This window comes from Petromyzon marinus, chromosome 12, assembly GCF_048934315.1.
Source record: "Petromyzon marinus isolate PM22_M1 ecotype Great Lakes invasive population chromosome 12, UKy_Petmar_22M1.pri1.0, whole genome shotgun sequence".
Lineage (NCBI taxonomy): Eukaryota > Metazoa > Chordata > Hyperoartia > Petromyzontiformes > Petromyzontidae > Petromyzon > Petromyzon marinus.
Genome location: NC_133678.1, coordinates 5,591,025 through 5,615,930, shown reverse-complemented (window position 1 = coordinate 5,615,930; position 24,906 = coordinate 5,591,025). Strand labels below are relative to the sequence as shown.

General features: G+C 45.0%; 1 protein-coding gene across 4 annotated transcripts in view; it reads left to right on the top strand.

The window, feature by feature from the left end:
* The window catches only part of CPQ (carboxypeptidase Q), an 82,899-nt gene that overhangs the window by 29,470 nt on the left and 28,523 nt on the right, over window positions 1–24,906 (top strand). For all 4 annotated transcript variants that reach the window (XM_076066541.1, XM_032952926.2, XM_032952929.2 and 1 more), the window contains 2 exons: window positions 384–495; window positions 10,092–10,183. In XM_076066541.1, coding sequence (XP_075922656.1) covers window positions 384–495; window positions 10,092–10,183 — 204 coding nt within the window. The remainder of the gene's footprint in view (window positions 1–383; window positions 496–10,091; window positions 10,184–24,906) is intronic.

Here is a 24,906-nt window from a genome sequence, read left to right as displayed (position 1 = left end):
TTATTTTTGGTGTGGAGAAGTGGGACAGTGGTTGGTTGCACCGTGCTCTGTACCCAGTCAATCGAACCCTCGGTTAAATTCCGAGTCAGTGGTGAATAATTTCAGAACGGTCCTGTTTCATACGAACATTGACCAGCAAGGTAAAGTATGGTCAAACAACCCCGCGGCGGAGACAGCATGGGTGGGGCATTCATCCATCAGTGAGAATTGCAAAGGGCCATAAAATATGATTTTATTATTATTTACACACATATGTATAAACGTTTTCCGGCGCAGGAGACGGATAAAAAAACGCTGAAAACAACGTATGCCTTCGTGGTGAGGTTAAGGGCTTGCCCGGAGATGTCCCCAGGTGTTCTGTGAGCTCTCATCGTCATTGACAGGTGGTGCTGCTGAGTGGCCACCTGGACAGCTGGGACGTCGGTCAGGGAGCCATGGATGACGGTGGCGGAGCCTTCATCTCCTGGGAGGCCCTTTCACTCATTCGAGACCTCGGCAAGTGCTTGTGTGTGTGTGAGATTGTAATGTGTGAGATTGTGTGTGTGTGTGAGATTGTATGTGTGTGTGAGATTGTGCGCGTGGGAAGTGGTGGCGTAGCGGTAAGCGTGTTGCGCTACGAACTTCGGCGACCCGAGTCCGATTGCCGCTCACGGCCAACACCGGTGACTGTGATCTGAATCGGTCCTGGCCATCCCCTAGGTCGACTCAGCCTCAAATGAGTACCTGGTGTGGTGTGTAAACATCGCCGCTGGGGAGATAAAGGCGGCCGGGCATGGTGCTGGCCACCCACCCCCTCGTATACCTTTGCCGGCCTTCATAGTTGCTCGCTAACAACACTTGCCCCAAAAGTCCGTTAAGGCTATCCGAGGGATCTTTGTCTTTGCGTGTGGCAAAGCCTCTTCCGACGCTCAGGAAGGACGTGGAAAAGTGCTCTTGACGCTGGGAGCGATTGCTTGCATGGTAGAGTAGTGTTGATGGTGGCGGCAGTGGTGGTGGTGGTGGTGGCTTGGCGTGTGTGTTTTCTGGGAGCGGATGGAGAGCGCTGTGTCTGTGAAGAACCTGCTTAGGACAACAATGAAAACCCCGAAGTATCTATTACATTTGACAGGAAATGATTCCGGAATTAAAAATTCACATGGGAATTTTAAGGATTGTTTTTTGTTTGTTTAATCAATAGCAATCCATCTCAATTTGTTAATGTAACCTGTTAATGTAACCTGTTTGATCATACTTTGAGTAGTACTGTGAGAAATAATTTACCAATTTGGAAAATGCATCAGCTAAGGTATTTATTGCTTTTAGTGCTAGTGAAATCACATGATTGTAAATTCTACCACTGTTTTTTTTTGCTAAAAAGTGGAACATTGATGTTCACGCACGGGGGAGTGAAATTATTCGAGCTGCAGGATTTGAGCTTTCATTCAACATTTGCTATTCGATCCTTGGTCTGCAATCAAAATTAAGTGTTCTGGACCATTTCACTTCCAATCTACATTTGTAAAACTGAAAATCGTAAAAAAAAAGCCGGCAACTTTCTAGAGACTTTGCAACAACAACCAAAATCCTACTACACTCCCTGTCGTAGAATTCCCTAGCATGTCGCCGCCACCAAAACCAATCTCGGAAGCCATTAACGAACATTACGTCCCCTTCTCTGCGTTTCCCGTGTGGTTACCATTAAGACCGAAGCTAACGAAAGCCCCCCCCCCCTCTCCCACCCCCCCCTCCCATATATCACTAACACTGGGTTAAGTGGCGACAGCTGTTGTAAAGTTGTGGTGACTTCCCATTGCAGCGGGCATCATCATCATCATCGGTGACCACTTTAACATTTTTCCACATGGGCTGGGTGTAGGCGCTCGTTGAAACAAACAACCCACAGGCATGGAGTGCCTCGCGGCCTCACAGCCTCGAGGCTGGGAGCCCAGGTGCACAGGATGGGGGTGCAGCTGACCTCAGGCAGATGCTGGGCGAGGCGTGTGTTTCTAATCGAATTTTTCTCAAATGTGAGCACAGCATACAGCGGGGTCATGCTCGTTGTGATATCCAATTCAACGGAGAGTTTGTTTTCCCAGTGTCGACAAAGAAACATTTTATTGTCATGCATGTATAAGGTTTTTTTTTTTATTTAATCCTCTCACAATGTCAGCATTAGCAAGTTCCTAACTCCATGCATGACTGGTCTTCTAAAGCCATAATGCACATTTGAAATTTAGTGGAAATTACATGGCTTGTTGCCCATGCACATTCACATTTCTAAAGCTCAGGAATGTCTGCGGAGCACATGGTGATCTCCGTTAAATGTTTTCCACTGACCTAAATAGGTGACATTTAATTTTTGATTAACGTCGGTTTGGAAACTAACAATGCGCTTGCCCACATCAGCTGAGAAGCATCGCACACACTCGTGCTTTCCACCCTGCACTTGCAAAAAATGTAGTTTAAATGACAAGGAATAAATACATTCGATTTTGCATTCTTGCAAACAAATGATGCAAATGTGCCAAACCACAGGCTGAAAGATTTCACACCAGAGTAGGCACATTGGTGAATGCAACAACAACAACAAACCCATGCTCTAATTAGTAACGTTCTGCCTGTGTTGAACACAAACTCAGGTGCGTTATCTGTTCAAGCAGCTCACTGCCGTTCTCTCGGTTTCTTTTCTAGTTGTGCAAAGAACATTCAGGATGTGGATTAGAGTGATGGCAATGGAACTATGATGCAAAATGATTTTCCTACTACATGTTGAAAGCCGATTATCATCATCATCACCTATGACCAAATCACCATGAATGCCAACCAGTCTCATTGGATCTCAGAGTCTAATCTGGTTAGTGTCTTGGATGGGTGACCACCGGTTGTATGTAAGGTATTATAGGGATACAAGGTGGACATAAGCTGACATATCAGCAATATGCTTAATGCACATACAGAATCCGTATTTACATTGGGTCTTACTGTGGATTCATTCCATGAGCTTTGAGTAGTATCCCTTGCTGTGTGTGGGGTTTCTCTGGACACTCCAGTTTACTGCCACAAACTAAACACTCATTAAATGAAATGGCTCACCAACTCAATACAGGACTGTCCTACAAAAATGAGTCTTGAAACTCGGCGAGGCATTCCTGGGCCAATGACGAGCATGGCCATGGTCGTGTATTGCTTCAAGTCTGCCGTAATTGATGAAAACGCTTCGCAGCCGGAATCAGCTTAGACCGAGAATGCACTGATCTAAAAACAGACAACAAACCACTCGTGTGTTTGCAAGAGGTTTCCCACTCCAAAGAGCTTTCATGCTAAATGGGAGGGGGGGGGGGGGGAAGGAAAGTGGAGTGAGGAGTGGAAGGAAAACACATACAGAGGAGGGTGCTGTGAGAAAGGCCAGATGGAAGAGATGAGCTTTAAGGAGGGACTTGGCTGCTGAGAAAAAGAGAGCAGAGAGAGAGATACAAGGATGGAGAGTTGAAAGGGAGTTATTTTGGTAGGTTGTGGATCGTTGGCATAGCCGGGTTAACGTGGGCACTCGTGTAAGGAATTGATTAACCCCTCCCCTGTCCACATTACCCTCTCTTCATAGGCTGGCACCTGGGTGCCTCTGGTCCATGCCCCCCCCCCCCTCGCTGTGCAGTGGCACTGCCTGCACACCACTGGACAGCCACGCCGCTGTGCAGATAATGAGAAGGGGCTGGGGGGACGTGAGTTAGTAGCGCGAGTGGAGGAGGACGAGAGACGGGAGGGCATTAGCAGGAAGGAGATTAGAGGGGGATGAGAAAGAGTTATAAGGAAGCAGCTTGTGAGTATTTGCAGCGAGTGAAGAAATGCGTGGAAAGCCAGTGAGGAGCAACAAGGAGGGGAATACAATCTCGGTTGCGGGTTTACGGGATGGATTGAAGGGATGCGAGGGCGGGATATTGCGAGGCCAGACAAAAGGAGGTTGTGATCATTTGAATGGGTGAGTGGCATTCATAATCAGGGTTTTTTTGGGTTAGATCGCGGAAGCATAAATGTGTCGTAACCCTCCACCACCTGACGCAGCCAATTAGTAAGGGATTTGTCACGTAAACAAACCGCCACATAGTTACTACTTCAGCCCACCGGTGGGTTGGAGAGTAAATCCACAACATTTACAATTTGAATAGTACGACGTTTCGCTGGTAATCACATCAACCAGCATCACCGTGCGATTTGCTAGATTAGTGAAGCAATCCACCCGATCCCGGTCTTCAATAGAACAGAACGACGTGATAACCTGAAGCCGACGCGTTAGAGTGACAATCCACGTTGATGAGTGTCGGCACAGGCAGAGGTTGTAAGGTGTGTTGTTGACATTGCCATTACTTAATGCACACACACACACACAGCGTGTCATGAAGGTAAGTTATTATTGTACGTTTCCCCATTCATAATCACCTCCGTGTATTCCACAACCATTGGTATGATTAATGGGAAATGTATAATAAACAACACTACACCCGTAGTGTTCTTAACGTGTAGTTGTGATCTTGATTTGAAGCTTTCGTGACTGCAGGAATCCATACTCTTTGGTTCTTTCGGTAAAGTCACGTAGATAGAAAATTAAAAGATCGCGATGTTTCGATCGCAACACAAGCAACGTTAGAGGCGGTGCAACAAATACAGCAGGAGAACTGCTGACGTCAGCAGTTCTCCTGCTGACGCGTTGGTTTCACCTGATGATGGTTGCTTGTGTTGCGATCGAAACGTCGTGTAGTTGTAATCATCGTATTCAGCCCTTGCTTTATCCACTGCTGGATGAAGGCCTTCCCTAACCCTCTCCATCTTTCACGTTTCCTGCGGTGCATTAAATCCACCTACCCCCTGCGCACGAGCCGATTTCAGCGCTCCATCTCCTCGGTGGACGGAACCTCTCCGGCAGTTTGCGGTCGTAATATCAATATCCCACAGCAACACGTTCTATCACGTCGCAGCCTTCAGATACCTTATTGAGTAACACACGGTCCTCCGGGTAAAACCTGCTCTGTACATGAATTCGAACTAAATGGAGTCCTTTTTCGTTTTATTTTCACGTTGCCCAACTCTGGCAATTACGTCGCTGAATGAACGGCAAGCGTGTTGCGCGCGGCAGTCGGAGCGTCTGCTAATTTCCGCCGGCGCTCAGCATCGTGTGTCACAGGAGCGGCAGTGTGTGTGTGTGTGATGTTTAAATTGGATGCGAGCTCACCCTCATGAATGGGCCGTGTGACGCGGGGCTGGGCTCGGCAATTTGAGAGGCGACCCACGAGGCGTCTGACCGGGCCGTGCCGCTAAAAAAGGGCTTCGTGCTCGCCACGTGTTGGCTCAATTTGTTTTTGCGGAGACACCGGTAGGTCGAGAGGAGCCGTGTGATGGATTTTATTTATTTTCCAGCGGCTTTGGAAAAGATTAATGGCGGTGCAATTACATTAATCTTTTAACCTGGTTTACATCACACGGTAGAATTACTTGCCTCCATAGATTAAACATCAGGAGGATGCTGTCGTGGTGTAACGGTCAGCACACTGGACCTGCAATCCAGAAGTCGCCGGTTCGAACTCCCAACGTTGGGGCGCCGCGGTGGCGAGATGTTATCTGCCTCGCCTGGTATGCAGAAGGTCGTGGGTTCTATCCCAACCCTGAAGCTTTTATATTTGGAGTTTGCATGTCGCATGGGGTTTTCTCCAGGTTCTCCGGTTTTACCTCCACATTTAGAATGAACGTGCGTTTACAGTATTTTGCTGCTATACATTTCCACGTGATAAGCCACTTCGTTAAGCTATCGTGACCAGGCCGCTTCTGAAAAAGAGCTATATAGCTCAGTGGGCCTTACCTGGTAAAATAAAAATAGTTTTCTTTTGTGTTAGTGAAAGAATGGGCAAGCTGCTTAAAATCTCCTTGCCTCTGTCTACCCAACCGGTATAAAAGGGTACACTGCAGTTCGTTGTTCGGCAGGTCGCGTTTGGTATGGCATAGTTGCGGACACTGCCACCTCTGCAAAGAAGTGCGTCCAGCGTGGAAGAATAGGCCAAAACACCCTCCATAGGGGTTCTCTGGTTCCGCTTGCATTGGGGACGCCCTTCCGTCAAAGTGGAGCGGGCTCGCAATCGTTGGTGCCGCCGCTCCTTTTACCTTAACATTTGAGCGGAAGGAATAAAATCTGCCTTCGTGCATTAAACATGAGAGGGCCACACACACACACAGCTGACAAAGGTGTTGGTTAAGGCCATTAGTATTCCATTTTAATTATATGGAGGGAGGCAAGCGTAAACGTTTCATTATGTTTTTTGTGAGCGAAAAGCAATTTGCGCACACATTTTGCAGTTAACACAGAAGGCGTCCGTAACACCTGTAACTTTCAGGACTATCGCTGAGCCCAAGTGTGAATGGCTTCATGGTTTTTCGAAAAATCTAACGCGAAGGAAAGTTGTAATGACTGTTTCATTCGAAGTGAAGTTTTGCAGTGACTAGTGTCTCGAAACAACGTTTAAGTAACGTGAATATGACTTAGCTGCATGACTCCCCTTTGTTTATGGATAAAATAGTCCTAGGAATACAAAGTGGTAAAATTATCAAATTTCTCGGTTTATCTTTACCATTTGTTTTGGGACAATGTTAAAAAAAATATTTCATTTTGCGGGTATGCATCTTAAGTTAACTATAGTTATTTAGTTTGGTTTATTTTTTGGGGAATCTGCCGCCCTCTCCGCTGATCCTGTGGCTCTCTACTGTCCCTTTATTTGATTTATTTGCGACCGCCGCATTTTGCTCCACTCCTCCACGTCTCTTGAGTGAGAAGATTCTTCCACTTGTGTGTGCCTCCCTTCCCTTGCACCTTTTGTCGTGCGGAGTCCTCAATCCCCTTTTCATATGACCTCATGACATTAGCCCTTGTTTTTGCCTTCTTTTCTTTCTCGACACAATATCAATACTTTGTATCCATATGCTCCTTTATTATTGGTACATTTTTCTCCGGGGTTTTCCCTCCAAATTATAAAAACACGCGTTTAGAGTACTTGGCTGATTTCCATTTCCACATCATAAGCCATGTCGTTGAGCTATCATTTGTGGCCAGGTTGCTTCTGAAAAAGGGCAATATAGCTCAATGGGCCTTATCTGGTGAAATAAAAAAAAAGTTTAGTTATATATAGGAATATTTTATACACAGAGAATAGGATGTGAGCCATTCCAACTCTATAATCAAAAGTCCAATATTCAAAGGACCTTGTGCATCTCTGCCTTTCAAGCCCTGTAGTCCCCGAAAAGGCCAAGGTTTTCCCCCCTGACCACTCTTGCCATTTCCTCCTCCCACTCCTAGCCTAATCAAAGTAAAGAAGGTAATGGTATAGCCCACCGGTTGCCTGCTCACACCACTTTCTGGCAGAATGAACGGGATTTGGCCTACTCTTCAACACTGGCTATGCGTTTTGAACGAGGTTCGAGTACCCACATATAAAGCATCACATGGAAATCCTGGTGATCGACTAACTGCGTTGGTACCCATTTACACTGCTGGGTGGACAGAAGAGGTGGGGGTGGGGGAAATTTGAGACTTTCAATTGCCTTGCTGAGAGATTGAATCGAACCACCGGTGACCTCTGGAAACCCAGTGTGCTGACCGTTACACCACGGCACAGCTATCGAAGTGCTGTAGTTAAATTTAGGGCGGCAGACGACGCTGTCGGGAGCTTGCTTATGAGCCTGGTGGAGCAGAAAAATTTGAGATGCAAGCGCTGACGTCCTACGGACGGCAGCGAGATTTTTAAGCGGCGAGCGCAGCAGGACACCGGCCTGACATCGTTCGCTGTTTGAATGGCACCTGGCGTGCTACAACAGGCGATGGTTTTAACTCTTTGTGTTGCTTGAAAACTTGTGCCCCGTGGCTTTGTTATTGATGCCGAACTAAGAATGGCGATTCTTTTTTTTTTCCACAAGCGTCGAGAAATATCAATTCGTGGTTGTTTTCTTTTTAAATTGAGAATGGGGGAAAAAGTCGACCGTGTTTGCAGAGATTGATTCTTAAAAAAAGACTAATCATGCAGCTTGTCGTTCAGATCCATGTTGCTAATAATTCAAGCCTAATTGGAATGATCAAATAATTTTCTTTTGAACGAAAGAAAACAAATATACATTAAATAGCTTTCAAATGTAAATACATCTCTTCTCTACCATTGATTTAACAGTGGTTTTTTGTTGCTGAATTTTAGGTGCTTTAAAATGACAGACCATTGAAAAATATCTTGATGGAGTTTCACAGAATGAAAATATTTTCCTTTAGAAATTTTTACGCTTTAGTCAGATTTTATCCGTACCCAATCCACAGAATAAAAAGGCTTCTTTTTTTTAGAATAAGTAACCACGTGGAGTCCAGGTGCTAATCAACATTGATTCCGGTATATATTATGATGAGAGGACACATTTCAACTATATAGCTTTACAATTAATGTATAAGACCTGCCAATGTCAACACCTGTCAGTAGCTTTCTGAAGTGGAGCAAGTCTTTAATGCTTTTTCAGTTTCCATGTTTCCATTCTGTACCTTGGAGTGGTGAATGTTTTGTCAAACCCAACCTTTCTGGCATGATGACGCTCTCGATTACACGTGGCTCAAAATGGGCATTAGTGTGTTAAACCCAAGCCAAGAGTGTGCTTAATAACTTGTATTAATGTGGCCATTGTTTCACTTTCAAAAGCCCTTCATACACACGCACATGTATATATATACGCGAAAACAAAGGGACGGTGTTGTGGTGTCATTGTTAGCACACTGGGCATTCAATTCAGAATTTGCCGGTTGATCTACTGGCTTTAAGCAACGGTGCAAGGCTCTTAAATCCTCCCGACTTTGTCCACCCAGCAGTATAATTAGGTGCACCACAGTTGGTCTGTTGGCAGGTCACGTGTGGTGGGGTAAAGTGTGGGTAACCCCCACCTCTTCCAATACGGCTGGCCTGCGCGAAATATCAGGCCAAAATACTACCTATAAGGAGCTTTCTAGAGCTGCCTCTAAGGGAGCCCTTTCCGTCAGGAGTGGCATGAACTGAACATCTGTGAAAAAGAGCTTTATGGCTCATTGGACTCCTTCAGTGTCAATAAATATTCTGATTCTGATGAATGATCAATGATAGGGCTGCACCTTTACCCTTGATATATAAACTTAGTATTCTACATCTGCGTTGTATGAAAAAAAAAAACAGAGAAAGACAAGAGGGAGTAAGAGAGAGAGAGAGAGAAAAAGAGAGAGAGAAAAAGAGAGAGAGAAAGAATGCTCTAGCTAGTATCCTTGCTTGATGTTCCCGATTTCAGCGAGATTAGTAAGCTTAGTCGCACAGCAATGAGCCACGGGTGATATCTCTGAGCTAATTCACTGCTGCAAGAATGTGACTTGGAACTTCATGATGGCCGCAATCAGTCAGATGGCGTGTAGTTTTATCCACCGCAGCCCAAAAAAAAACGTGGCATAGTAATTGCATGCCATGGGTTACCCCAGACGCACTGGGCTCCGCTGGAGCTTTTCTAAAGAACATAGGACGGTGGCCTCAGCGTATGACTGTGTCTCGCAAACGCCAGGAGGTTCACCCTCTCAAGCATTCGTCTGCCTGTTGACACCCTTAACACTACGCGCTGTAATTTAGTCCGACAAAACGGAACCAAGACTGAGTAGTACTCAAACGAGCATGGAGATGGGCACGCTTGGAATTACATTGAGACACAGAAGGAGGGAGACGCGGATTAGAGGTGAGATGCAGGTGAATGACATCTCGCGAACTGTTAAGGGAGGTAAGTGGGCCTGTGCAGAAGACGCCGTGGCTAGAAGGAACGATGGCAGATGGTCAAGAATAATAAAAGAGCGGCAGTGAAGGAACAGGGCGTCGCCTGAGAAAGGGGGCGTCTGCCCAGGAGCTGTCTCCATCAGAATCAGCTCGTGCGCAGGTCCTAGGTGGATTGTTGCACCGCGCAGGAAACGCGAGAGACGTCAATGGGTTTGGGGAGCCCTTCATCCAGCAGTGGATTGATCACGGCCGATTTTGCTGGAAGGTATTGACGCACATCAGGCTGCCCTGGGGAGGTTCAACTTCGCTGTTTTCCCCTCGCAGGTCTGAGGCCCAAAAGGACGATGCGGCTGGTGCTCTGGACGGGAGAGGAGCAAGGAGGAATTGGAGCGGCTCGGTACTTCCAGGACCACAAGGTACAACGATCTGATGCCGCATTCCCACGCGCATTTATTTCCACGAAACTAAACTAGCCAGTGTGGAAGAGTAGGCCAAATACCGTTCATTCTGCCAGAAAGTGGTGGGAGCAGGCAACCGGTGGGCTGTACCATTACCTTCTTTACTTTGATTAGGCTAGGAGTGGGAGGAGGAAATGGCAAGAGTGGTCAGGGGGGAAAACCTTGGCCTTTTCTGGGACTACAGGACTTGAAAGGCAGAGATGCACAAGTTTCTTTGAATATTGGACCTTTGATTATAGAGCTGAAATGGCTCACATCCTATTCTCTGTGTAAAAAATATTCCTATATATAACTAAACTTTTTTTTTACCAGGTAAGGCCCACTGAGCTACATGGCTCTTTTTCGTATGTATGTACGAACATGTGTTGAACTTTGTTCGCACCGTACGTAGGCAACCGTGCTTTATCAGAGGTGGCGTGGCAACAAATGATAGCTCAGCGAAACGGTTCACAACACGGGAATGTATAGCAGCCAAATACTCTAAACGCGTGACGTTGATTCAAAATGTGGAGGGAAAACCAGAGGACCCGGAGAAAAATCCATGCGACCGCAAGGAGGGAGACACACAAACTCCACATATACAGGCATCAGGGTCGGGATCGAACCCACGACCTCCTCTATACCAGGCGAGGTAGTTAACATCTCGCCACCACGGTGCCCCTTATTAAGTGAGACGGCACAATTTTGAAAATCCAGCGTGGGCTGAGCCAGAATTTGTATTGCAGCCTCACCGGCTGAGCTGACTTTTGGGTGTTGCGGTACCACTTGCTCGCTTGGCTCGCTTGTTCCCTTGCAAAAGTGCGCAAACGTGCCCAGCGCCCGAGCTTCCTTGGAAAACAGCCGTGACGTCTCGGAGTCCACTTCAGCAGGGTCACATCTTTAATTTATTGAAAAATAGCTGAAAATTTGCATTTAAAAAACTGCTGAAAATTACAATATGTATAATTAAATTGGGATGCCATAAGCTGACCCAAGTGTGCATTTAAACCGTGATAAAAATAGAATATAATTAAGATCACGAGATCACTTGCCTCCGACTGCGGGCAGTGCCAGATTAAGCGAGTGTGGGGCCTGTAGCATATGTTATAAAGGGGCCCTAAATAAAAAAAATATATTAAAACACACAAATGTTTAACTTGCATAGTAAAGTAATTGCATTTTTTCATTTGCTACACAGCCAGATAATACGACAAATCGCTAATCTTAAACACCCAGTCGTTTATAAAAGTTGAAGGCAGTCTAGTGCTATAGTAATAGAGCAAGTGCAGAATCACTGAACCGGAATTGATAGCTTGAAAGCATTTAGCGCGGGGCCCTTGAAAGTGCGGGACCCGTAGCTACTACATGTGTAGTAGCTACTACATATGTAGTGTGTAGTAGCTACTACACATTTAGTAGCTACTACAGCTAGCTACTACATGTGTAGTAGCTACTACACATGTAGTAGCTACTACACGTGTAGCTAGCTACCACACATGTAGTAGCTACTACATGTGTGGTAGCTACTACATATGTAGCTACTTATGTTACTAGGATAATCCGGTACCGACTGCGGGGCGTGGTGGAGGTCGGCGGGAGGGGGGAGGTGGCTACCGAGCAGAGAGGCCATTGCAGGGATGGTCCCAGTGCAGCTCGGGGTTTCACGTCTGACATCGTGGAATAACCGCAGCACCAGCCTTGGCTTTGGGCACCGAGGTAAGCAGCCGGGTGAAAATATTTATCCTCGTACACAAGCGTCCGTACAGAATTTGAGTCTTTATTTAGACTGCAGGAGGAATCGGATGAGCTATAAAGCTCTTTTTTTTTAAACAGATGTCCAGTAGGGCCGCGTCAGCAAGTCACAACAACAAACAGCACAAAAAATAAAAAAAACAAAGGTTAGTAAGTCATGAAGTAAAAATAACTAAATAAAAATAAACAAAAGTGTGTAAATACACGTTGCATAAGTACATAAAATGCTGCCAATATTTCAACACTAAATGCAAGCTTAGGCAAGGCAACTAAACAAGAAGGGTCCCATATCACACCAAGACAACACAGTCCAGTCTAGGGCCCGCTGGGTTATAATCGCATACTCATTTACTTGATCATTGTTGTGGTCATCATAAACACTTTCACAAATTTTTTTGGATGAGGGCAAGATATGTTTTCGTTTTGAACATGCACGTATTATGAGAGAAAAGCGTTGGTAACCTTCGGTCATGTTTAGTTCTTTTTTTGCGTATAATTGTATTATAAAGTACCGTTGACTGAACATTCATAGGCACGACTGTTGAACAGCGAACTTAATAAACGTGGTTCTGTCGTGCTTTTAAAATACCTACTTTCCAAAATCCTTTGGCAACTTCCTTATAAATTGGTTAGCACACTGGACTTCAAAGATTACCGGCTCCACATCCCAACACGGCGACTAAAACAATGCGCAGGTTTATTCAATCTCCCTCTTGAGCTGTTGCACCCACTCGCAATTGCTACACGGCGCATTAGCCTCGAGAACATTGGCAACACTCCAACAGCTGATCTCACCGTATTGGAGGCATATTACCGTCGCTGGAGACTCCAATCAAATCCTTCCAAAACCACCAAAAGTGCTTTTTTTTGCACCAGAACAATTATGAAGTAGATACCACCCTTCATGTGTCCCGTCTGTGGTAGCTTAGCGCGCAATGACCGCACTCAAAAGGCATCTAAGGGTTATCAAACTCCACAGCAACATTTTTTTGCGTTTCATTTGTTGTCCTTCCCCGCACCTCCGATAAGCACGGATGGCTACGTACGGTGCGAAAGAAATTCGACATGCATACATATGTAATGACAGGGTGACATCTGCTGGCCGGAAAAGGGAATCACGGGTACGGGCACGGTTAAAGTAACAGCCAATCAGAGAAGGAGAGGTATCTGGGGCAAAGGTAACAGGTGGGGTTAGCCGAGGTACTCCGGGAACCTGCTCGAAGGTTCCACGAGAGGGCGTGGCCGGAGGCGGGGCTTAGCCACGCCCTGGGGGGATATAACGGGGAGCGGACCCGGGGCTCGGGGCTCGCGTGCGGGGTCCTGGGTGCTGGCTGCGTCGCTGCTCGCCGACATCTCTCTCCGTCGTGCGGCCACGTGGAAGATCTCCTGCGGGTTTCCATCGCCGTCGTCGTAACGCCGCCAGCAAGCGGCGTGGCCGAGCGAGGGCGGTGGGACCACGCCGAGTGATCGGCTGTGCGTGTAGCCAGTAGAGACGTTCATATCTAAGTGTTGTACTCAAGAGTGAGAAGAAGAAGTGTTGGCCTGTGTTGTGCCCAGTGTGAGAAATAAAGGAAGTACCCTCTACACGACGTGTCGCGGAAGTCGCTCAGTACACATACATCAAAGAGATCTGTGAAAAGACAAAATCAAGACTCGCCCTGCTACAGAAACTTTCAGGAAGGACTTGGGGGCACTTCAGCTGATGCCCTGGGACCTGGGAACTGTTGCCCTCTCTCCCTGGTCTACTCAGTGGCAAATTATTTTGCTCTAGCGTGGTCCGGGAGCTCGTACACAAAATTTCTAGAATCACATTTAAATAACGCAATGTGCATCATAACCGGAACACTGAAACCAATCCCCTGGGTCCCTATTTAGGCGAACATTTTGCGAACAAATGTTCGCAGAGGCTGCAAACTGCTAGCGACGAACGCATTCCCTCGCCAATGACAACCAACCCATAAACCAAGGCCTCAACAATGTACCTCCCCTGCTGACTCAAGTCCCAATTTCCCTTCTGGTGAACGCGCCTATCACCATCCCAGAATCTCATCCAGATCCGGACGAACGCTGGCGAACAGAGCGGAGCAACGCGAACATCCCGAATAAACAGTTTACTTGAGAACCAAACTTCGCACTTCCTGGCTTTGACAATCCTCGAAGACCACAGCATGGGGGTAATCAACACCCAAATTAGAGCATCGAGAGGCTGATACACACATGTCCTTCATAAAATGAAAAATGAAAGGCAAGCCACAGTCGAGCGAATGTGGCCATGAAACCCAAACTATGGATCATAGTACACCATTGTAGTCTGCGCTCCTTCAAAAGAGAAATAGTTAAACTACGCTAACTCTCTCTCTCTCTCCTGAAGCCCTCTCGTGGCTAGCATAAATAGACATTGACCTCTTGCTCCTGAACATATTGGCAAACACGAGAATAGCATAGAACAAATACCTATTAATATTTATTAAGTTTAACACGGAAGCAAAGTTTCTTCAATGCCTCTGTCCACCCAGCAGTATAAATGGGTACAGCATTGTTAGTGAATCGGCAGGTCGTGTGTGGTGGGTGTAGAGTACGGGTGATCCCACCTCTTCCAAAGACATTTGTCAGATAGTGGTATTTTTGTGTGTGTTTAGTTTATTGTCCTTTCTCCGCACCTCTGATTAGTGGCACGGTTAGCTACCTACTGTGCGAAAGAAGTTCAACATACACACATACAAGTCCACTGCGGAAGAGTAGGCCAAATATCGTCTAGGAGGGGTCTGTGGCGTAAGCGAGCAGTTGCAGGGCTGCAACCTTTATTTGTGCCCTTTCTATCAACACCGCACCGATGATTGAATTTATCTTCCCCAACGTTTATAACGCTCGTTATTGCTATAAACCAATGTGGTGAATGTACGCAGCGTAACGATTATCTAATTTCTCGAATGTTGGGCCATTTTTATCACGTTAATTCCTCTGTAGTTCAAACCGCAGATGATAATGTTTGCTGCTTGATTGAGTTATTAAGGCCTCTATTTAAAAAGGTAGCCATGCGTGCAGTTTCATGTACAGTTAATTATATTACTGCTGCACTGTTTCATCATTAGACCTCCTTTGCCAGTACCAAAATGTAATAATTGGGTTTTTCCCCTTTTTTCTGGCAACAAAACTGAAACCTTTTTATAAGGATTCATGTCTGCATTAACCACAATACCTGGAGTCAAAATGCAAACACAAAAAAATACTATGATATATGCATTATCCTTGAAACTGATTGGTCCACACCAAGGGACGGCTTTCTTTTGAGCCTCGACCCAATTGGTGCTCGACCAATTGGTGCTCGACCAATTGGTGCTCGACCAATTGGGTCGAGGCTCAAAAGAAAGCCGTCCCTTGGTGTGGACCAATCAGTTTCAAGGACAATGCATATATTATCATATATTATCATAGTATGTTTTTTTTGCATTTTGACTGCAGGTATTGTGGTTAATGCAGACATGAATCCTTGTAAAAAGGTTTCAGTTTCGTTGCCAGAAAAAAGGGGAAAACCCCTATTATTTCTGCACTGTTGTTACAATTCGGCCAGAAACTAGATTGTTGGGGTAATTTGGACATCTTCTCGGGGGATCTGTGTAATCAATTACGTTTCATAATTTACAGCAATGTGATTGTTTAACAATATGTGTGTAATGTTGTGGCTGTATTGAGATGTAAAATCTTAATTTTGGTTTCAACACCGAGTAATAATTGTTCATGAATTTACTCTTTGTAAATAAAAAAAACTACATTCACAAGATTGTACAGGAATAAAATCAGGCTGTTCATAAAAGCTACATCACATTTTATTAGCGATGCATGACTGCATTGATTAATCTACCCTTAAGCTCATGGTCCTTGCATCACATTGCACGTGTGAGAATTAATGTTTTTGACACATTTATCGCAGATAATAGGATGTCACACCTCCAGCCATGTAGAAGCACCTCGTTCCACCACAGTGTACAGTTAGAATTGATTCTCGAATTGAATCGCGTCCGAACATCGTGACAATCCGTCCAATCGCTTGAACGTCGGGAGGGGAAATTGGATGCATACAGCATCTAACAAACAAAAACATCGGCCTTAACAACAAGATGACATCCACAATAAAAACAAGGTCATTTTGTTTGTAGATATGTATGTTGAACTTCTTTCACACCATACGTAGCCAACCATTATTGGTAACACATGGTAGACCAAGTGGTAAAAATGATTATCAACATCGTTGGTAAGACAATTCACACGTTGGATATAAATTATTGTGAAGAAGTTTTGTCAAGCACACATTATTATCTTCAATCAGTAATCCCGTATATAGCTTAGGTTTCAGTGTTTTAAAATAACTTGGTGAATGCATAATGATATTCTTTGTTCTTATTATTTGGTTCTTTCGGTAAAGTCACGTAGATAGAAAAAAAAAAGTGAATAGAAATAAAATAAAAACACTAATGTAGACTGTAGCCTGGTTATTAAGTTTGGTGAGTGTACTGTCAGTCTAGAATGTAGACTGTAGCCTGGTCATTAAGTTTGGTGAGTGTGCTGGCAGTCTTTAATGTAGACTGTAGCCTGGTTATTAAGTTTGGTGAGTGTACTGGCAGTCTATAATGTAGACTGTAGCCTGGTTATTAAACTGAGTGAGTGTCCTGGCAGTCTATAGTGTAGACTGTAGCCTGGTTATTATGCATAATGATAGTTTATGTATTCACCACGTTGATTGGGTTTGGGTCTAAAAGCACGGCTCTCGTCTTGAGAGAATGTATACGAGGACTTGTGAGAAAACGTCGCAAGCATTGGCGGGACGATTCGTTCAGTGCTTTTTGCTCTTTGAAATGACAATTTCCTTCAAAGGCATCAAATACGTGCGAACAGCCGAGAGTTTCTATTAACGGGACCGAGTCGATTTCTAGCTGCCCACGATTGAATTATGACATGTCTGTGACACAGGAGGCCGTCATCAATTGATGGTTTTGTTGCGAATTCCGCGGTGATTTAAGCCGAGGGCCGCTACCGCTGCTGGGACCGTCTCGGGCACGACGCCTCAACTGGGAAAAAACCTTTGCACGTCCACTCGTGTGGTGTTATTGATTTTCTAGCAGGTCTCTCTCTCTCTGCATGCCTCTTTCGAGACTTTAAGGACTTTCAAATCAGCTTTTTGTAATGGCAACCGAGCTGTCCGAGTGCGCTCCTCAACTCCCTTGGCAATCTGCGACAATTTTTTGTAATGGAAATTTTTTAAAAGTAATTTTTGTGTGTATGTATATATATATTTTTTATATATATAAAGGGGACGCACCGCGAGCGGACGTAGCAGGATGGCCCGAGCGCACGGCAGTTGTTGACCCGTCACCACGGTCATGCAAATCCTGGCGAGCGCACAGAGGGCCCTGAGCGACTCCGTGTGAACACTTTGACACCACCACCACCACCACCGCCCCCCCCCCCCTCTCCTCCCCAAAGCGAGGTTCCCAAGCGGCGCCGAGCCCTCGTCGGGTTTGATATCGATCGGACCGAAATCACGTCGTGATCTCACGGCCTTCGGAGGGGGGCTTTGGTGCCTGTTGCGAAGTCAATTGCGCCGGAGGTCCCTGACCCCCCCCCCCCCCCGGTTGGCTTGTTTAGCTGGCGTCAGGAACTCGCCGGGGAATGTAAAAAGGGGTGGAGTAGAGGTCAGGGTGAGAGGGTTTACATTAGTGCCGATTGGCTCATTATCTCGTTCACTGCTGACTTGGACAATGTTTTAAGAGCCTCGGTACTTGCGAGGCAGCAGACGGTTGTTTGTTAATGTTGGTGTGCACTGGCGCACTCAAGACCCTCGCTGGAGGTGGCCCTGTTTATCAGCCTTGTCCGCGTGTGCCCTTCTGGCTAATGGCTAGAGACCTAGCAAGCCAACACAAAGGAGCCGTTTTATTTACGTGAGTGGTAACAATTAAATCTGTGCCAAAACTGGCGATGGAAAGTGCTGTAAATTTGGAGTGAAGTTGGCGAGCGAGCGACGCTCAATCATAGCGGAATACCACCGGCCGTATCTGTCCAGAGTAACCAAGGTGTGAGTGTGAATTATCTGCCACATATTAGGTCATGGCCTTCTTCAGACACCGCTGGGGCAATGCAAAAGCCTGCTGTGGGATAAGCCAGAGTTCATCGCTCGCTGAAATAGATTTCGGGGAGGCTGTTTTTGTAACGTTAGTGCGTTCATGTCAGGGAATTGCTCAACGTTTTAATATTCAAAGGATATGCACAGACCTGTGAAATTTTGTGAACACTTGAAAATTTGTATTCGCACTCTTAATTATTAATGCTTTAATCGGTAACCCATTTAGAAATGCATACTTATGTTTTATATATGTATATATGTAAAATTAATGCTGACTAGCATCTGACATGAGATGCTGCTGTGGTGTAGTACCACCCTGGACTGGACTTGCAATCCAGAGATCGTCACTGGTGCGATTCCTTCTCCAGGTGCGGCAGTCGAAACAATGAATGAGTTTCTTAAAAACCTCCCATCTCTGTCCACCCAGCAGTATGAATGGGTACATCATAGTTTTAGCACGTAGGCTTTTGCGACAAATATTATTCATACTAAAGAGTTTTTGGGAGGTTAGATCTCATAAATGTGTCATTAACCCTGGAGAAATCGCCCAATAAAGCTGGATGTAATAACCATCGAAACGTAGTACTCAAATTGTAAATGTTGTGGATTTACTCTCCGACACACCGGTGGGCTGAATTCGCAAATAATTTGGCACGCTTTGTTTACGTGACGAACCGTATACTAATTGGCTGCGTCGGGTGGTGGTGCGTTAACAACACATTTATTTTCACGTGATCTAACCCAACATAATAGTCAATCGGCAGGTCACATGCGGTGGGATGAAGTGTGGATTCTCCCATGTCTTCCAAGTTATCTGGCCGGCGTGGAAGAGTAGGCCAAATGCCATCTAGAGGGACTCTCTTGAGCACCCTCTGATGGAGGCCCTTCTGCCAGAAGTGGCACGAGCAGGTCATTGCAGGGCCTGCGGCTGTACCTTTACCATCTGACGCACGTATTTCCCCTACCCCCCATGTATTGCAGAGGAATTGGTATAATTCAAAGGTTTCTCTCGTAAATGCAGTGCCGTGGAAAATAATGTGATACCTGACTTGGCATGCACACAAAGCTTGTTTAATGTCCTGGAGTTTGGTGTCTGCGCTTAGCTGCGGCTCAATACAAAGTATTTGGACACTAACCTTCACCTGCATCCAGTCGCCATTCATTATGGACACTGCATTTAGTATGCAGGTTTGTGCCTGTGCATTACCACCCTCGTCATTTCAACCCCCCGCCCGCCCCCCCCCGCAGATATTTTCACAACGTTGTTATTTTGAGAGAGCCCAGGGCGATATTTTTTCCGGATGTAATAATAGGGCGTGAATGTGAATGAATTAGTCGGAGTGCGTGTTTCGATCCAAGTGTTGGTGGTTCTATTGCATTGAACATTCATCTGCAGGGCTGCTCACTACAGGTTCAGCTAAACATAATTTAAAATAAATAAATATATATGCCTTGTGTTTATAATATGCTTTACTTCTAGTACATTTTTTTTTACTTTCTGAATTTCAGAGCTGATATCAGTAGCATTTGAGAGACATGTTACAGTTGAATACGTCTAAATTAAATATTTGCGTAAAATAATTTACAATAATTATCCTTATTTTGAACGCCAGATTTTAATCAAATATCAGGCCACATTATTGGATCGCGGCAAACCCACAACGCAATGATGCACACAGCAATTAAACACGCGGAATAAAAAAACGAAAATAAACTAAATCACCCTGCATTAAAATAAACTAAATCACCCTGCATTAAAATAGGAATAATTCAGGCGAAGGTGGTATGTATCTATGTTGAACGTTTTTTTGCGAATAATTTTCTCAAAAGCATCCCTGCAGTGAGTAGAGAGTGCGGTGCGGGCGACTGCTACTTGCCACGACCTTCCCAGAAACGATTCTCACTCAGTTCGCCCTTCGGGGCTCGGTGAGGCCTTCGAAGGGCCAACAGCATTTGACTTTGACGCAAAGTGCGCGCGCGGGGAGGGGGGGGGCAAAGGCTCGGAAGCATGAAATTAGCGCCGCGCCACAACGCTGGCGCGCCGAGGCGCCGTGCAGAGGATGGCCCTGGCCCTGACGATGTGAGGAAGGCGAGGTTGTCCCACAATCACACGAGCCCTGTCCGCACAGCCCCCCCGCCAACCGCCCTCTCCTCCCATCCCTGGACCCATCGCCCAGGGCGGCTCAGCCATAGCGCTAGATTGCCATCGTGCCCCGGACAATATTAGCCACCTCCGCATTTATCCAGGTGCGCGGTCCTCAACAATGTCGTTGCGGAATTCGGCGGGGCCTTTGAAAGCCGCGGCGTTTTGATGTTTTTTTCGAGGGCATTGTTGTTTCTTTAAAACATTTAAAAGAAACGCGCAAATTTTTAAAATGCCAAAGTGGCTCGGTGTGTCAGAGGTCCTAGCGCGTAGTGACCACTGCTATGAGACCTGAGTTCAAATCCAGGTTTGGGCCAACTGTGATTAAACTGGTTTTACAAGTGTTGTGAGTTAATTGTCTCAGCCTGGTCTCTAACGGCTGCACACAAAAAATAATTTCTATCATTTATCACTTAAGTTGCTAAATTCCATTTCTGCGAATTTTTTTTTTCTAAGCTAGCAACTGCACGTCCTTCGGAGTCCGTCCGTCCATCTGTCTCTCCCTAATCTAGCCAGCAAAGATTTTTTTCTAATATAATATGAAATAGCAATGAAAACTGCAACTAATAATCTGATCTCTACTAACACTTATTAATACAGGGTAATGCATTTACAGATACCCTACTCAAGTTATAGGGAGAAATTATGAAGAAAGGTGCATTTTATTTCAAAGCCTCGACGTGTCTACCACCAATCTCAGTGCTGTTATTACATATTTTAACATCACTTTCACAATATAAAATCACCCGTTGAGAGGAACTTGAGGGTCATTAGAAATAAGTGGTATATCTATAAATGGACCCTCAAATTAATCCAGAAAGCCTCACGGAGTCTCCATTATTGATTCTATCTCGGACAATCCTTCTTTTCTTATATTGGGCAGATTTATATTTTTGTATTTTTGCTGATTTTATGCATTTTTCATCATGTTATTGGGCAGCATCCATTCAAAACTCTTTGAAAGCGGTGTATCACCCCACGTGTTCGAGAATGGCCTGTAGAAGTAGATGTCATAGAATTGCATCTGAAAGCCCCTTCTCGTAACATTTACGGAACACTTTTCCACGCACCGTGATGCAGATAAATATTTCATAGCTTGACGTCAAAATTCAATTTTTCATTCTCAGAGCTGACATTTATCCAATGTAAGTGAAAAGGCAAGTTTAATGATTTATTTTGTGTGTGTGGTCTTCTGTGAGCGGGCTGAAACCATGAACTCCCTCTACTTGAAATTGCAGTTTAATCACCAGTGGATAAATCCAGATTTGAACCCAGGTCTTTGTGCTCTTACCTCTGAGCCACCTTGGCCACGTTAATATTTGTATTTTTTGTACCTGAATGCACCATGGAGAAACACCAAAAGCTGCATTCATGTCGGCAACCAAAACATTTGCTGTAAAGTGTGCTTACACCTAAGCTGCCAGATAGATGAAGAAAAAAGACACTTTTGAGAAGAAGCAATTGCTAAATTGCACCATAAACATTTCAACACGATATATTACTTACTGGCGTGGTGCATAACTTTCATCCTTAGTTTCAAGGGAAACGTTTTCAGAAATGATTATAGTGTTCTGTAATTAAACTCAACTTCATGGCTTTTTCCTCATCAAAAGCCGTTAAAAAAGGATGCATATTTTCCACAGCGGTAACACCAAATTACACACAACAGCTCCTGCAATTAGTGTGGCATGATTAGTGCATTTAAATAAGTTACAGCCCTTTTCTCAATACACTGCTGGCTGAGGGCCTTCCCTATGCTGTGTCGGTGATAGGGGTTGTTTGACCATACTTCACCGTCCTAGTGAAGTGCGGTTGCTTTGAAAGGGGTTCGGTACTATGACTGGTTTATATAACACTCAGCATTGATGCGTGATTTCAACTTGGGGCACTGGATTTGTAGCCGAGTTCGCTGGCCGCTGTGCTCGCAGTGGTCAGCGCACTCTGCAATGGCGATTGGGGGAAAAAAAAAACATGCAGAATTTTATCTTTGTAAACGGACAGCATCAACTGTCACAATTCTGGATAATCGCCTGATGAAGCTGGTTGTCATCACCAGCGAAACGTCTCGAATTGTCAATGTTGTGGGTTTACTCTCCAACACACCGGTCTGCTGAAGTAGTAACTTAGTGGCACGTTTTGTTGACGTGACATCTTACTAACTGGCTGTGTCGGGTGATGGCGGGTTTAACGACACATATTTGATTTATATTTTTATTATTTTATTTTTCCCTTCTACGTGACTTTACCGAAAGAACCAAGAATATGACGCATTTATATTTACACGATCTAACCCAAAAAACGCTTTATTATGAATAATATTAGTCTCGAATCCTACGTGTTAAACTATATTTGCCTGTTGAAATGTCCTTATTTATTGACATGTTTGTGGACGTCTTTGAGGTGGATTGTTGAGCTTCTTGTGGATCTTTTCGGCTGTTTCTCTTGAGTGGTCGTGATTAAAAACCCACATTCGTTCCGTACACTCAAACACATTTTCCACAATTTGCAAAAAAAAAAGAGAAAATTAAGATGATTTGCAGGCATCTGTGACCGTCAACGTTTTCCGCAACTCCTTGCTATTTGGCTGAAGAGTGGATAATGACTCGTGGAAATTATAACAACTTCCCTGGGCCAGAATCGCTTTGACAATTATTACTGAGACTGTAAGGCTTCCGTGGGCAAAACATGTTAAGGTGCAGCCCTGCATCTGCTGCTGGTGGAAGGGCTTTCGCCGAGAGGGAGCCCTAGAGGGCCACTCTCGAGGGTATTTGGTAAACTCATGCGCACCTCTGATTAGCACGGTTGGCTACGTTGGTGTGTGAAAGAAGTTCAACATGCATACATGCACGCTGGGCAGACAGCATGGAAGAGGCAGGAGTACGCACGTTATGACCCCCACCAGCATGACCTTTCCTGTCGACTAACTGTCTATTTGACATTTATACTGCCGTGTGGCCAGAGAAGTATGGATTTAATTAACCTTCTCATTGTTTTAACGCACGTGTTGAGAGATGGAATCAAACTGGCGACCTCTGGATTTCAAGGCCAGTATCATAACAATTGCACCATGGGCAGAAGCAGTAGCATCCCTTTTTTGTAGTTAAACAAAAAACATATCTTCTGTATTATCAATTTGAGACTGGAAAAAACGATCCCATAGATACAACTGCTCAACCCAAACTATAAATGCCCAGATACTTGCATTGCCTTTGTACTTTTTCTCCTTTTGGTGTTCTCTGGCCTAACACTGGTGAGACAAGGCTCTAAAGAAGGCTGTCTCTGGTGTAGGCCAATCAGTTTCAAACACAATGTATATATTATCAGAGCGTGTTTGTTTGTTTGCATATTTTTCCACAAGTACGTGTGGTTAATGCAGACTTGATGCCTTGCAAAAAGGTATCTATTTGATGTTTGAACATCTTAACACCTGAATTTTGATTTAAAGCTTTCGTGACTGTAATTCATATTCTTAGCTCTTTCGGTAAAGTCACGTTGTTTCCCTTCAACGTGACTTTACCGAAAGAGCTAAGAATATCTTAACACCTGCTTTATTGCCAGTAAGAGTAAACCACTCTAATTGTTCAATTATTAATACTGGCAAAAAGGTCCCATAAACATATTTTCATGATGTACGGTTCAAGTTTTGGACCATAAGTACGCACTTTTGTAAGAAGACTGGGACAAATGTCATCATTTTTTTAAGAAGTTCATGTCAGCCTGTAATTTTTCAATAGCTGGGCAGACTCCCCTAATGTTCTTCCACACCTTCATTCACCGCTCTTGTCCAGTGGTGGCCCTAAAAATCATTTGATTTCATCACACCGTCTCTTTGCTTGCTTGTTCATATCGGCATATTTTTTTTTAATGCTGACCTCAAAGAGCAAACGCATGGGAGGGGCTGCCTCGATAAAGTTGTGCGCGCGCGTGTTCCTACTCAACGTATTAAACGAGATGCTATATTTTTATCACTGCTGTCACCTTCTCGTGTTATTGCCTTCTCTCTGCAAGGATGAAAGTTACAGGAATGTGGCTGCAGGCTTTGCTTTTTTGTTCCTGCCAAGGCAGCCTCGTCCCTTTGAAGTTTTTTTTTTTACAGGCTCCATGGTCCCGTTGTCTGTGTGTGTCTCACCGTTGCACCTGTGGGCGCATGGCTGACGCCTGTCTCTTAGCAGCAAACGCTTGCAGCGACACATATCCCGTTACAATGATTAAAGTGCGTGGACGCGTGTTTTTTTTTTCTTTGAACGCCTGAATCGCGTTTTTAACTTTGCGATCCTCTTATTGTTACTCCCGAATTAATAGCGGTGACTTACGGGCGCTCGGCAACAGTCCGCTGGTGGCTGGATGAAGACCTGGCCGAGCCATGTCAGTCGCGGAGGTTTGTTTAGTCATACTTCACCGTGCCGGGTCAGTGTGGGTCGCTGATGGGATAAGACCCAGGACCGGTTTAGATATCGCTCTGCCACTGATGCTAGCCGTCTAACTCTGGATTTATAGTGCATTGTACGAACCACTGCGTCACCGCTCCTCGTCCGGTAATCTCAGCTAAATTTCACACCTTTTTATTCTTCCTTTATTTGTGTGAATGTATTCTCTGAATATGTTTCCACCTATTAGAGTAGAGCTTGAATTAAGACTTGTCAAGTTACATGCAATAAAAATAAGTTATTTGGAAAGCCTGGCATATGA